This window comes from Fusarium redolens, assembly GCF_020744475.1.
Source record: "Fusarium redolens strain MPI-CAGE-AT-0023 chromosome Unknown BKA55scaffold_5, whole genome shotgun sequence".
NCBI lineage: Eukaryota > Fungi > Ascomycota > Sordariomycetes > Hypocreales > Nectriaceae > Fusarium > Fusarium redolens.
In genome coordinates, this window is record NW_025763668.1 from 1,660,856 (window position 1) to 1,674,675 (window position 13,820).

Sequence of the window (13,820 nt, forward strand, 5' to 3'; positions counted from 1 at the left end):
CAGACTTGCGAAAACATATACCTAGTGACAGGAGAGGGTAGGAGACATAGATCTAATAATCACTATCCCACGAATGGTGTGTCGGTCGTGAAGTTTTCATGAAACAACTCCCCATTCGTTGGGATCAATTGCAAACTTGAAACTCTGCTTAAGGTCAGGAAGTGCTCAAAAGGAGAGTAAAACAGCTTACATCCAAGTTCGCATCAGCGTCAGCGCCGTCCTTGTCTTGCATCGATAGTTTTATGATCCGTGTCTTCTTTTCTTGCATTTTAACAACCGTCTATAGCCAGTCAGTCGCCATTATCATGCTGAAATAGGAAGACTTACGTTCTCAATGGAGCCAGCCGTGATGTACTTGAAGATGGTCACTGGCCTAGTCTGGCCCATTCTGATGACTCTTGCGATCGCTTGTTCTTCTATGGCTGGGTTCCACTGCGGCTCAACGATATGAACCATATTTGCTTGTGTGAGAGTGAGACTAAACTGATGTAAGCAATCAACTATCTGGACCTTGAACACAAACTTACCCCACTGCGCCAGTGTTGATGGATATCAGAAGGACTCGGATTTCTGGATCCTGGCAGAATCTTGAGAGTAGCTCTGTTCGGCCCGCCAGCGGGTTGCGCCCATCAACTTGAACAAAGTCAATGCCTTCAGCACCTAATATCGTGGCCAGGACATCAAGAGTATCTCTCCAACTCGAGAACACAACACTATCCAAACGTGAATATGACTATATGTGATGAGCTTCTTGAAGACATACCTCTTGGAACCCGCGTCCAAACATGACGTCTTGATATTGTTGACAAGTGCTGACATTTTCGAAGATTGTTGTTTCAAGTCGCTGCCTGATTGTCTAGAAAGCTCTCTGGTAGTAGGCTCCGGTATATCTAGATCCATCATGGATGGTGTTGGAGATGGTGTAGGCCAAGGCGAGAGCGCCAGGGATGAGGCTTCGTCGTTGATCTCAAACTGAAGCCGGCCGCAAATAGGACAGCTGTCGAAGCCACCAAGATCAAAATCACCAGTCCTTTCGTCACAAAACTCGCACGCCGGCTCTGCACTCGGCGATCGTGAGGCCTTTACTTTTGTCTTGGGAACAGCCAGCTGATTTGTTTGTCTTGAGCTGGAGCTGCTGATTGGGATAGCTCCATGGTTACAAACCCTCCTGAGCTTCATGATTGCTGAGAACAAGATGTTAGACTTCTTTGAGCTCCCTTCCTTACCAGCCATCTTGTCAAAGTCTTCCCTGCATTGATCTAGAATGCTTGTAAACATGGAATTCTCAGTCTCGGTGGGCGTTACACCGATCTTGTGTATGGTACTGGCTGGAAGGTCTAGCTTCGCTTGCGTTCTTCTTAGGCAACACACTTTGAGCATGATCTTCAGATTTCGGGACTCTTCGGATCCGTTTGGCGGGTCCTCCCTGAATGGCTTCACTATATGTTGTTCAAACAAGTTGCTCTGGCAGAATGGCTCAAATCGCAGGAACTTTAACAGTGATCTGAGGTCGTCAAAGCTATTCTGGATGGGTGTTCCGGTAAGACACCACCGGGTATCGCTTTCAAGGGCAGCTGCGGCTTTATGCAGTTTTATCGAAGAGTTTCGTATTTGATGGGCTGTAAAGGGTTAGTCAGAGAAACTACAAATACAATCCTTGCGGCTTTCGTCACATGTCGCGAGACTTGCCTTCATCGAGCACAATCCTCGACCACTTGATAGAGCACAAAATTCCCCTGCCCCTATGGTCTTTCTCTAACGTGTGATATGTTGTGAGGACGAGATCATGGCCGAGAAGAAGTTCTCGCTTCTTCGGTCGTGCATCTCCGTGGAAAGTAACAGTTTTGAATGTGTTAGGTTGAAATCGCCTACATGTGATTAGTCTCCTAAAAATGGTATGTGTTCAAGAATATTTACCTATCGATTTCATTTTGCCAAACATCGAGCACCTCTTCAGTTTGTCAGCACATAACAGAAGGCAACGGAGGAATTTGGATATCAGAACACACGTCGAGATGGGAGAACAACAAGGGTGATGTTCAGTAGTGAGTTCTCACGAGCGTCACTATTGCTCATGCTGTCCCTGACGGATAACTGGCAGAGTTGTTTTGAGCAAAGAATGGCACTCAGCATAGTTAATGTTTTGCCGAGGCCCATCACATCTGCAAGTATTCCGCCACGACCTGGGTGGTCCGAGTGAGATAGCAAGCTGCAAATAATCGACTAAGGTCAGCTACCCGTAGGCATGTCACGAAGATAACAAGAAAGAGTACCTATGATGGATCGACATGAGCATGTGTCTGTGCATTTGCGTGGCTACCTCGTCGTCCTCACGGCCAAGAATGAACTCAACGCCTTTGAGCTGATGCCTATTGGTGCCCAGTATCAGCCTCATTGTAACAACAGTAAGCAATCTGGACTGCTGGATCGCATACTCTTTCAATCTCGTGGTAAGCAGGAACTGATCCAGAATTTGTTGCAGATCGTCAATTCTACTCCTGGCTGCTGTGATATCCTCGGACCAACCGTCCAAGGATTCCATAACAACTTCGACTTCTTCAGAAATCTTGGATTTGGTGCCGCTCTCCTGGGAGCTTGAGCCAACCAAATGTCTGAGATCGGTCTTCTGAGAAGTCGGGTAAAAGAACTGCGGGTTGATGTATGGGATACCAGGTTCCATAAATGCAGGATGTTGTAAATAAGTGCGATAAGTGCCAATCTCAGACAGAACTCCATCAACTTCGCTCATCGAACTTCTGGGACCGTAGATGTTGACTGACACTTCTACTGGCAAACCCTTGCCAGATTTCTTACGCTTGCCACGAAACATATCAACGCCGAGGACGGCTGTGAATGATACGCTTCTGACCTTTTCGGCTGTGAGCATCAGAACCGCGGCTGTATCGCAGTCAAGGACGGATCTCTTCTTTGAATTGGGTTCCCCGCCACCGACCAAGTAGTGAGTTCTTCCATCAGGCTCAATCTTAAATAAACAATACCTGGCCCATGGCTGCGTCTCCTGGGGCATCTGAGTCTGAGGATTCAGCAGAACCTGGGCTCCGCGGATCTATGGATCATCACGCCCAGTGTTAGTATTTGAAGATTCGGAGTTTCTCGAATAGCTTACCGCTCCGTAGCATATTCTTTCCTCTCCGAACCCCCCTTCTGCAACTGATATGTCATCTCCAATGCCACTTGTGTCACTTGGCCAGTCTAACTCCATGCCGGGGTCAAAATAATGAGGGGAAGATTCTCCATCGGAACAGACAGCTTGTCTTTGGGAATACTTGTTTGAAGTACCATTCTCGGTGTCATTGTCGCAATCTCTTCGTCGCTTGAGAGATGGTGTCATATCGAATTAGCCAAGTTCGGCACCTGGTTGATCAATGACTAGGGAAGGAGAAAGTTTAGGGCCTTCTGGTGGAATTATGTGACAAACCTGTGATGGCGGTCAAGCTGAAAAAGCCTTACCAGAATTTGAGGCGTCAGACAACCTCTTCAATCAGGCTGTGCAAGGATATGCGTCGGAAAATACAGCACTGCCCCGCTGGTCCTACCCCAACTAATTGGTGATTCTTCGCTCTTGTTGGTTGTGATTTTCAGCCACAAAACACAAGTCGGTCTGCCTTAGGTTGAAAGTGAGGCGGCAGACATGTGGCTAATATTAAGCCTGATTCTCGGACCCATTCCCTTCAGCTTCATTCCACAATATTCAGCAACCCTCACATTATCACGAAAGATGGCATCGAACCAACAAACTAGCTTTGAAAGGTCTTTAGACCTCTTTCGTCGAGAGCTTTCTGATGATCAGATCAAGAAGATGGAGGGAGTCAATCAGAAAACTCTGAACGACACGATCCAGGCAACTCAGAACATACTGGGGCGCAGGAATGACCTTTGCAAATTGACCCGAGTCCAGAGATTTCTCCACGCAATGGAGCATGTTGAGAAACTTGTCGCAATATTCCTCAACGCCAGTGACTTCGTGGCTTTCATTTGGGTAAGACAAGTTGTTGATTGCCGCCATTTTGGTATTGACGATGTACTTTAGGGTCCGATCAAGCTGGCACTTATGATTGCCACCACCTGGACAGACGCTGTCAGGCAACTAATTGATGCTTACGAAGAGATTGCAGAAGCACTCGGTAACCTCGCCTTCTTCCATAACCTCATTCAGAGTAGAGATCACCTGAAATTGGTTTTGGAGGATTATTTCTCCGATATACTTCGCTTCCATCGATGCGTTCTAGATGTTTTTTCTCGTCCAGGTTGGTATACCCGCCCCTCTATATCTCTTATCCCTGCTGATTGTTTGGCTTAGAATGGAAAAGACTCTTTAAATGGGCTTGGGGAAGCTTTCGGCGTGAAGTCAAGCCTATTCTCGAAAGTCTCAAACGCAAACAGGCTCTGCTATCAGACGACAAGCTACAATCCCACGCTATCCTCAAGGAGGTCCAAGACTCCGACCAGTACGCCAAAGACCAGTTCAGTAATTTGCAAACCAGTCTCGAAGATATAAAATCTACCTTGGCTTCTGAGCAGTTACAGAGCAAGGCACTGCAAGCACAAGAAATGAAGACCTACTTAGAAAGTAGATTGGACGTTTCAAAATCTCGAACTGACCTTCAATTGGAACCGCGGGATCCCATAGTTCAGGATTCTGGCAATTGGATATTTTCTAATCCAACTTTCAAGTGCTGGGAAGGAGGAAAGTCTGCAGCGAATAGGGTCTTGTTCCTCAATGGCTCCCCTGGTTCCGGTAAGTCATCGACACATTTCCGATTCTGGGATTATCTGTCAACTGACTCATTATCGGATGTATAGGAAAGTCCACCTTAGCAAAGACAATCATTCGTCATCAGAAGCGTAGGCAAGCTTCTGAGTCTCTTGGACGGAGCTTCTTGGCGTATTTCTTTTTCAAGCACGATGCAGCGGACCGGAGAACGACTCGGTCCATGCTCCAACACGTTATCATGCAACTTGTCAATGCAGACGAAACTATAATGAGATTCGCCTATGAAAAGCTGTCCACCATGGAGTCCAACGAGCTTGTCGATCTAAAGACACTCGCAAATGACTCGCTGACGTCTCGGCCAACGGCAACGCTTGTCCTTGATGGACTAGACGAGGCAATGGACAACGAGTACGAGGTTTCTATCAATTGGTGTCTAAATGGACTTTTACCAACTGCAGCATCATGTGGCTGTGACCTGAAGATACTGATTTGTGGACAGAGGGACGGACGACTTGATGTGTTATTATCGTCTCACCCTCAGATCCGACTTGACATGGTTGATGCTCACCAGCACGACATCGAGCAGTTCACCAAAGGACAAACTGCGAAGATACGCGCTAGGTTTTTATTGACACAACAGGAAGAAGCAAACTTGATTTCAAAGATATCAAGCGCATCTCAAGGTATATATGGTATTTCCGTCTATGATTCATAAATATTTACCAGGATTAGGCATGTTTCTATATGCACGAGTGGTGCTCGAAAACCTTGCGGCAATGGACTCAATACAGGAATTCGAAGATGAACTAGAAGGCGATACGTTCCCAGAAGACTTGGACCAAGCGTGAGTAAGCAAAAGACGCCAAGCATGGAGTGGGATCACTAACATAGTCAGCTATGATCGTATTGCTCAACGGATTTTGAAGAAACATGGACCCTCGCGTCACAAGACCGTGACGAGCATACTGGGCTGGGTGATTTGCGCGACAAGACCACTTCGATGGCGCGAGATACAGTCGAGATTCTGTATCAATGCAAATAAGGAGACTTGCAACATGAGGAACCTGCGTCGAGACAGCTGCAAGAGCATATGCAGCTCTCTCGTTGACGTAACGAATTGCGATCTGTTTCCCAACATTGAATCTGAGCAGGTCATCAGCATGGTTCATGAAACAGCAACCAAGTATGATCATATACTATCCTCAACGTATAAATATGAGCTAACATGAAAATAGATATCTGGTCCGCAACGGCACGATCAATCTCCTACAGGAGCATATCGACATGGCCCTTTTTTGTTGTCGCTACTTATCCTCTAAGCCTTTTACCGAATCCAAGAGCCAAAACATCAGTGATGATATCCATTCGGGATACTTTGGTTTCTTGGACTATTCTGCTGCTCATTATGCACTCCACATCGAAACGGTAGAGGCCTCGACAGACTCAGCCTTGAAAGCGGAAGCTGTCAAAGCAGCAGCAGTGGATTTGACAAAAGCCAATTGCAGGAAAACTTCAGCTGAGGCAGAGGAGGGCGATGAGACCGCTCCAGACTTGAACTTGGCCATTCAAGATAATGTCCTTGTTGTACGAACCCTTATAGGCTTACAGCGAGAGAAGTCCGAATCTGCTGTTTTGGACGCAACCGAGGGACCACTGAGGCACAAGTGTCACAAGATTCAATGCTCGAAGTTTGCCATGGGATGCTCGAACGAAGCTGCACTCAAAGACCACCTAGCAGTACATGAGAGACCGTACAGGTGCCCTCATGTTGATTGCTTTGCCCATACAGTTGGCTACGCTTCCTCAAAGCGACTGGAAAGTCATAATGAGGCCTTTCACCACAGCATATCCAGAGCCAAAGCTGTCTTTCCTGCTGACCTTGAGACTGGCGAATGGAACCTTTACGAGGCTTGTAAAGCTGGAAATCTCGACGAAGTTAAGAGATTCCACCGTGAGGGAGCTAATCTTTACGGCACTCGTCCAAAGACTGTCCCACCGCTGTGTGCTGCTGTCGAGGCTGGACATGGTCATATCTGCAAGTACCTCGTCGATAACGGAGTTGGCCCTTTTCGTTCAATAATTACGAGGAGCACTACACCAACTGCAGTTGCTACGGCAATTTACCGAGAGCATCTCGAGATCTTGGAATTCTTTCTGCATAGCAGCAATGGCCCAAGCGATTCCAACTTGGCAGAACACATTGCCCGGGCGATACACGCGAACCGCCCAGCCGCCTTGGACATGCTTTTGACCGCAAAACAGCCTCAGGACCCTGCGGAAATGATGGCTCAGGTTACAGATCAGATAATATCCCAGACCGATTTGAGATCAGTCCGAAGGGGTTATCACTCATTAGACGCCACGCTGATACATGCCTGGTTTCGATATGCCAAACCAGAGTTCTACGATGAGAAGGGGGTATTCATTGCACAATCCAATTGTACGGAATACAAGATCTGGGGAGACCTTTTTTTTCGAGATCTCGAACACTTCCACAGGGCGCTTCGTGCGAGATGCCATTCTCTTGCCACATTTGCGATGGATATCGGCAATACAGATTACTTACAAATCCGAAATAAGGAGGGGGAAACCCCGTTACATTGCTGCATAAGAGGGCTATGCCGAGGGGATTGCAGTAGCTGTATGTCCTTGGTTCGGCGCCTCACTCAATATGATGGTGGCAAACTCGCCAATATTCCGGATAATGATGGCGAACTGCCGGCACATGTAGCAACGAGATGGGCTACCTCGGAAGCTGTTTTGCAAGCTGTTCTTGACAACACCGTAGATATCAACCACAGGGACAATTCGGGGCAAAGTCCATTACATGAGGTAATATCTGCTCACTGGCTTCGCGTGCTGCTGGAGAACAAGTCTGTCGACCTATTCTGTAGAAACAACAAAGGACAAACCGTGTTTTCTGCATCAATCGATGGCATTGTCGTTGTGAATATGGAGGCTCTCGCGTATCTCTTTGGGGCAGACCCGAGACTTGCATGGACGTCAGATGAGTCCAAAGAGGCACTCACGCCACTTCATTACGCGATGAAACTTTCAGAACGCCATTTTCTTGACTCTTACAGTCTACAAAGCTCAACCAACTCAGCCAAGTTCTTACTTACATGTTCCGAAGTGCAACGAGTCCTGGTGGAATATCAAGCCAAGTCAACTGATGCCGATCGGAGAAAGGTGCGAGACTTTGCAAGGAACGAAATGTTACGAGAAGCACTGAATATCATGGATTCAATTGGATTTAACACTATCTGACGTTTTAGTGTTGATATGATGCATAGATATGAACAAACCACTTTGTTATTATTTGGCTTATATACCGTGGCATGTCCGTTAGCTCGTTATGAACGTGACGGAACTGGGTCCCAGAGCGCGGAAGAATATATTATCGTATGAACTACAATGGGCATTCGGCACTTTACATGCTGGTTTTCCTTCATTCATCGCGCAATTGGCGTACTGCCTGTATATAGCAGGACCGGTGAAGGAATTATTCGAGTATTAGCCACTACGCTGCTGAATGAGAGCAATTCAAGGATCGTTCCGGTGCCGTGGATTTTGGAAGTTGAGAAGGGGAAAGATGGAACCAGGCAGAAAATCGGGAACTGGGAAGGGACCGTGTTCTATGAATGGGGTGGGTGCCTTGGTCGGCGGTACGTACCCGCCGGGTCCGACAACAAGATCCCCGGCGTGTCAGGGAGGGAGCAGTTGGTGAAAGCCATTGAATAGATTGAGGACCACGGTTGGGTATAATATTGGATGAAAGCCTAGGCCTCCCCCAAAAGAATTGGAGAACTACACCTCATCAGCCGTTAACGCTGATTATGCCCCTGCTAGTTCAAGGGAGAGTCTTGGGGATACAGTCTTATGCGAACCAATTGGGATTGGTTCTTCGCAGCATCAGCACTCAGCCGGCAACCAATCACTTACTCATCAGAACATCCTTCCAAACTACTTTGGAGCTTGTAGATGGCTCATTCAGCTCATGGAAGCGATGGCACAGAAGAGCTTCCTATCACAGCTTCACCAAAGCCCGTTAAGATTGCTTCAAAAGTACAGCTGATAGTAACGAGCTCACATATTTCATGTACTAGAGGTGATTTTCAGACGCAATCATGAGAGAGTTCACTTAGTAGTAACAGCAGAGGTGTATGTCTTTCTTACGAAAACCAACTCTCAACGCTGGGCTTGCGTCTGATGTAGCTAGCATGTCGAAGATCTTCGAGTAAGAGGATTTTCATCACACACCATCTCTTTCCACAGTACATATCGCTTTAGCCTAGATATTCTCGAGCCAATGGTCGTACTTCGCTGAACCTCCGCGTGTTGTATGTAGTAGCGCAGGCATCGAGGCATGCGCTCTTCCTCATGGTGGAACTGGTAGCCTTCTTCGCCACATGAACTGTAGAGGACGGTTGTCGAATCCGACTAGCAACGAAGTAACCCAATCTGGAGGAAGGTTCAGGGCGTCAAGACAAGAGGTACTTGCCGTCAAAGGTGAATTAAATGTCACCATCCTGTCTGCAACCTGCACCTCTCCACGACCGAGAACTATACGAAAGAACAAGACATTTCGGGAAAGGAGATAACAGTAACTTTCTATAAGGTGGAGACGTTAGTTGACGCAGCTAGCTTATAATCATTCCATTCACGCAACTCTTTGTCATACGCGCTGATTCTTAATCTTGGATAAACTTCAACTGTCTCACAGCTTAAATTCAGATCGAGGCGATCATCTGTCCCTGCCCACCTGAATCTACAAAGACTCCACGGCTTGGGAGTGGAGATTCTCCAAGGCATGCCAGACTGGGATGCGAACCAGTAGCGGCGCGCCCTGATGGGTATACGATTAAGATGCATTTCGCTTAGGGGCAGCTTACCCTGTGCCGGAACTCTGTGATCAGACGTCACGTTTCTCAGGTGGCTTGAATAGATCGGTGTTTTTGGTTGCGTCGCCAGTGACCGTCTTGAGCAACTAGATGTGCAATAACGATTATTCATTCTTTTATTGCGAGTCAGGGCGTAATTCATAGATCAAGGACCAAATATGTCTTGTCGTTTTTACAATTCCAGTTCTCACCTGGTTTCAACCTTCTCGCGTCAATCGGCAACATTCCCGACATGTCTCATTGCAGCACCAGTCCATCTTGAACGCAACCTAACCTAGACTCTGAATACGACTCCAGATGACAGATTAAAGAGGAGACCTCAACTAATGCAACACAAACCACGTGGAATCCGAATTTGACGGATGCAAGTCTGGGGCAACCTAGCCCAGCCGTCCATCACCAGCTGGTTTCAGCCTTTATTCTGCATCTCAGCTGTCACTTGTGCTTTCACATACGCCAGGTTACTTTACCCGGACCGTTGGGATTCACGCTTAACGCTCCTATAGGAAATAAGCCATAGACATTAAGTTTAAATTACCACTCTTAAAAATCTACACGCGCAAATCAGGAAGTGTCACCTGGAAATAAATGTACCAAAACTACCCTGCATTTGCCTGACTGCTTCTCGAAGGATCAACGGCAAGGAATGCCGCTCTTGGCACCACCGGGAGTGTGACCCGATAGGTGCATTAATTCCACACGCTAGCAGAAGCGCGTCAAGAACAATTGGCGCGCCTGTGCGGGAAGTGCGACTGTTACAGGTTATGGTTCTGGACTTTTCGTATGGCCCACGTGAGATTCCAGGGGACGGAGATGGGGTAGCATGGGAGGACAAGGAGGAGCAGGGATGGAGCTTGTAGCCCTCCAATTCTTGTTTTTTGTGGTGCGTTTAGCCGGGTGTTTGATGATTCGCTCGCGTGTTGAGGAGGGGGGTTCCCCAGCTTCTCCAGTACTTTTGATGATAACCGTATACACTGGAGAATAAGACCCGCCTTTCCCCAGATAGAGACACAGTCTAACTTCTTTCTTTTTTTGAGATTGAGACTGGGTTCTCGGCATGTAAACTTCGGATCGGCATGTTTCTGTAGAGCCTCACCTCGGCTCGGTAGTAAATACCACGAGAGTCACAAGCAAGCGTGGAGATGTTGGAGTAAAACGGGGAAATTAAGACCGATCAGGATGCAACCTTGTCCCATCCTGGCATGACCCCGAACTCCTCCCGCCGGAGTCGCGCCGTAGTGGTGTATTGATCCGGGGTAGTCTGCGGGGTTTCTCGCGGGGAACTCCTCGTTCATAGGCCGCCCTTGAAATGCTGTTGGTCTCCAACTGTGCTTCTATTCGTGCGTCTAATGCCCGAGGGAACCATACCCCAGATGCCTAAAATCAACACACCCCGGCACCGACGCACGCTACGTATCATCGCGAAGCCCTTTTTTGCCAGTTTTCCCGGTTGCTTAGGGTACTTTTTTAATTTCGATGCTACTACTCCATACCTTGCTAGGTTAAGAGCAGGGATCCATACGATCGGCATCTTTTCCAACGCGACGTTTCAATTTTCTTATAAATGTCAACGCTCGGCACCGTTGCATTTCTCGCTTTTTCTCGTTTCCATCCTCAATCATTGTTGATTTTCAATAACACGTCAACATGAGCAACATCGACGATAACAAGGGCGTTGGCGGCATCTCAGAGGTCAAGGGCGAGGAGGCCCATATCGACCATGCCTACGATGTCGAGGCAAAGAAGGAGATGGCCGCCGACAAGCAGGGCGCCATTGACGCCGAGAACCAGGAGCATAACATGACCGTTCTCGAGGCCGTTAGAGCTTATCCCGCTGCTTCTCTCTGGGCCTTCAACATGTCTTGCACAATTGTATGCAGCGCCGCCCCCAAGGAATTACCCCTCACCGGTGAATTATGGCTAATTTGAGTTTAATGGCGTAGATCATGGAGGCTTACTGTGTTTTCCTCATCGGTAACTTCATCGCCCTCCCCGCTTTCGCCGACAGATACGGTATCTGGAGTGACACCAAGGGCAAATATGTCATTGAGACAAAGTGGCAATCTGCTCTTCAAGTCGGTGGTCCTATCGGTGCCATTATCGGTGTCACCATCGCCGGTCCCATCACCAGCCGTATCGGATACCGATGGGCAACCATCGGCGGTCTCATGACCCTCAACGCCTTCATCTTCATCTTCTACTTTGCCGACTCTCTCCCTGTCATGCTTGTCGCTCAGCTTCTTGAGGGTATCCCTTGGGGTATTTTCATCGCCAACTCTCCTGCTTACTGTTCCGAGATTGTGCCTCTCCAGCTTCGTGCGCCTGCTACGCAGATGCTTCAGATGTTCTGGGCTATTGGTGCTATTATCGTCGGTGCCGTTGCTTACCGCTACAATGATCTTCATGAGCAGGCTGCTTTCCGGTATGTTCTCTCAATTCTTATCACCAATCTCTCAAATCGCTAACAAAGTCTCAGTGTGCCTATCGCTCTTCAGTGGATGTTCCCCACTCCCCTCGCCATCCTCATCTTCCTCTCCCCCGAGTCTCCCTGGTGGCTCGTCCGAAAGGGTCGTCTTGAAGAAGCTGCCAAGGCCGTTCGACGTCTCGGACGTTCTACTCACGTCGACAACGCTCAAGAAGCTATTGCTATGATGAGGCGAACCATTGATCTCGAGAAGACCGTCAAGGAGCCCAGCTTCATTGAGCTGTTCCAGGGCACTGATGCCTACCGTACTGCCATCGTTTGCTGCGTCTACGCCGCTCAGAACCTTACTGGTAACCTGATCGCTAACCAGGCTGTTTACTTCTTCGAGCGTAAGTGGATCCCCGTGAGCTTTGATGAACTGTACTGACTTATTTACAGAGGCCGGTATGCCTAACAAGACCGCTTTCGCTATGGGTCTCATCACCTCCGCCCTCCAGACCGTCTTCGTCATGCTGTCTTGGATTCTCACCAGTTACTTCGGTCGACGATCCATCTACCTTTGGGGTTCTCTTGGAAACACTGTTCTTCTGGTCGCTCTTGGTATTGCCGCCACTGTCGGTGATGTCAAGTCCACCGTCAACTCCAACACCCAGGCTGCTCTCGGTCTCATTGTCTCCGTCCTCTTCACCCTCGGACCTGCTCCCGCTTCTTGGGTCATCATCGGAGAGACCTCTGCCATCCGTCTTCGACCTCTCACCACTGGTGTCGGCCGTGGTTGCTACTACCTCGTCAACATCCCCTGTATCTTCCTCTCCTCATGGATGCTTAATCCCACTGTAAGTCCATCTTCTTAATCTCAATTAAAGCAGCAACTAACAATTTACAGGGCGCCAACCTCGGTGGCAAGTGCGGTTATGTCTGGGCTGGTACCGGTTTCTTCTGCTTGGTCCTGGCATTCATCTGGCTCCCTGAGATGAAGAACCGATCTTACCGAGAGATCGACATTCTCTTCAAGCGCAAGGTCCCCGCCCGCAAGTGGAAGAAGACCGTCATCGATGTCCACGACGACGAGTAGATGTTGCTACTATCAAGGAGGACAACAGCGTGGTTTCTCCTGGGGAAGACCAAGCTGGATCCCTCGTGTTGCTCTGTTTATTTAAGCGGCTGGATTATCTAACGTGGTTTTGTACATCACAAGTGGACCTATGTAGTCATTCAGTAGTAAGGCAATTTAACTTGTCTTGTTGCCTACAGACTTTCTAGGAATATTTAATCATGATTATCATAATATGTTCTCGTTGTTTGTGATTGTTGTGTCGTAGCTGTTGTCCCAATCATGCGGTACGATACGCGACTTGCATGGCGCGTCTCACGGCACATTGCTCTTGACGCGGTCGCATTTGCCAGCACGTCGGGGCAGTTCCGGCAGAAGATGGGCCGTTAAGCTAGTGGCAGTTCAATCTGATCTATTTTCGGACCCCATTTCTCACTCGTCGGAATATGTACCTCCGACAAACATCGCCGTCCCAAGCCGGTAGAGCTGACATCTGCTTTCAACCTGCTACTGACAGGCAAGAAGGAAAACCATGTTGGTTATTATAACAATACTGAAACATGGAGAATGACCTTAGTCATCACTTTCCACAGAAACGCGTCGACGATGCAATGATGATATAACCCATGACGCAATATTTACGATGGTTCCAGCTCCACCTTTACCAGTATATCATGATCTCCAACCATTCTGCCATCACTAATT

At 48.1% G+C, this 13,820-nt stretch overlaps 3 protein-coding genes across 3 annotated transcripts; 2 read left to right on the plus strand and 1 right to left on the minus strand.

The window, feature by feature from the left end:
- Positions 1–33: 33 nt before the first annotated feature.
- BKA55DRAFT_299441 (SNF2 family N-terminal domain-containing protein) lies at positions 34–3,507 on the minus strand. Its single transcript, XM_046185591.1, has 10 exons — positions 3,128–3,507; positions 2,274–3,067; positions 2,010–2,209; positions 1,918–1,951; positions 1,690–1,868; positions 764–1,619; positions 528–713; positions 328–478; positions 191–280; positions 34–144 (listed from the first exon to the last, which is right to left on the minus strand). The coding sequence occupies exons 1-10, from the start codon at positions 3,350–3,352 to the stop codon at positions 97–99; spliced, it is 2,763 nt and encodes a 920-aa protein (XP_046052172.1). The 5' UTR covers positions 3,353–3,507; the 3' UTR covers positions 34–96.
- A 199-nt stretch (positions 3,508–3,706) lies between these two features.
- Positions 3,707–8,135, plus strand: BKA55DRAFT_299463 (uncharacterized protein). Its single transcript, XM_046185592.1, has 7 exons — positions 3,707–4,000; positions 4,052–4,268; positions 4,322–4,759; positions 4,825–5,418; positions 5,468–5,579; positions 5,631–5,918; positions 5,971–8,135. Exons 1-7 carry the CDS (start codon positions 3,740–3,742, stop codon positions 8,000–8,002), a joined length of 3,942 nt encoding a protein of 1,313 aa, XP_046052173.1. The 5' UTR covers positions 3,707–3,739; the 3' UTR covers positions 8,003–8,135.
- A 3,148-nt stretch (positions 8,136–11,283) lies between these two features.
- Positions 11,284–13,136, plus strand: BKA55DRAFT_506605 (general substrate transporter; the record flags this gene model as incomplete). Its single annotated transcript, XM_046187275.1, has 5 exons — positions 11,284–11,508; positions 11,580–12,058; positions 12,113–12,450; positions 12,500–12,897; positions 12,948–13,136. The coding sequence occupies 5 exons, from the start codon at positions 11,284–11,286 to the stop codon at positions 13,134–13,136; spliced, it is 1,629 nt and encodes a 542-aa protein (XP_046052174.1).
- Between the last annotated feature and the right edge of the window lie 684 nt (positions 13,137–13,820).

Bases quoted from the DNA above. Each gene is read 5' to 3' on its own strand.
- BKA55DRAFT_299463 (XM_046185592.1), top strand. From the start codon at position 3,740: ATGGCATCGAACCAACAAACTAGCTTTGAAAGGTCTTTAGACCTCTTT. The intron at 4,001-4,051 runs GTAAGACAAGTT...GATGTACTTTAG, and splicing joins ACTTCGTGGCTTTCATTTGG to GGTCCGATCAAGCTGGCACT. The intron at 5,580-5,630 runs GTGAGTAAGCAA...TAACATAGTCAG, and splicing joins CCAGAAGACTTGGACCAAGC to CTATGATCGTATTGCTCAAC.
- BKA55DRAFT_299441 (XM_046185591.1), bottom strand. From the start codon at position 3,352: ATGACACCATCTCTCAAGCGACGAAGAGATTGCGACAATGACACCGAG. The intron at 1,620-1,689 runs GCAAGTCTCGCG...AACCCTTTACAG, and splicing joins GAGGATTGTGCTCGATGAAG to CCCATCAAATACGAAACTCT. The intron at 145-190 runs GTAAGCTGTTTT...GACCTTAAGCAG, and splicing joins ACGCTGATGCGAACTTGGAT to AGTTTCAAGTTTGCAATTGA.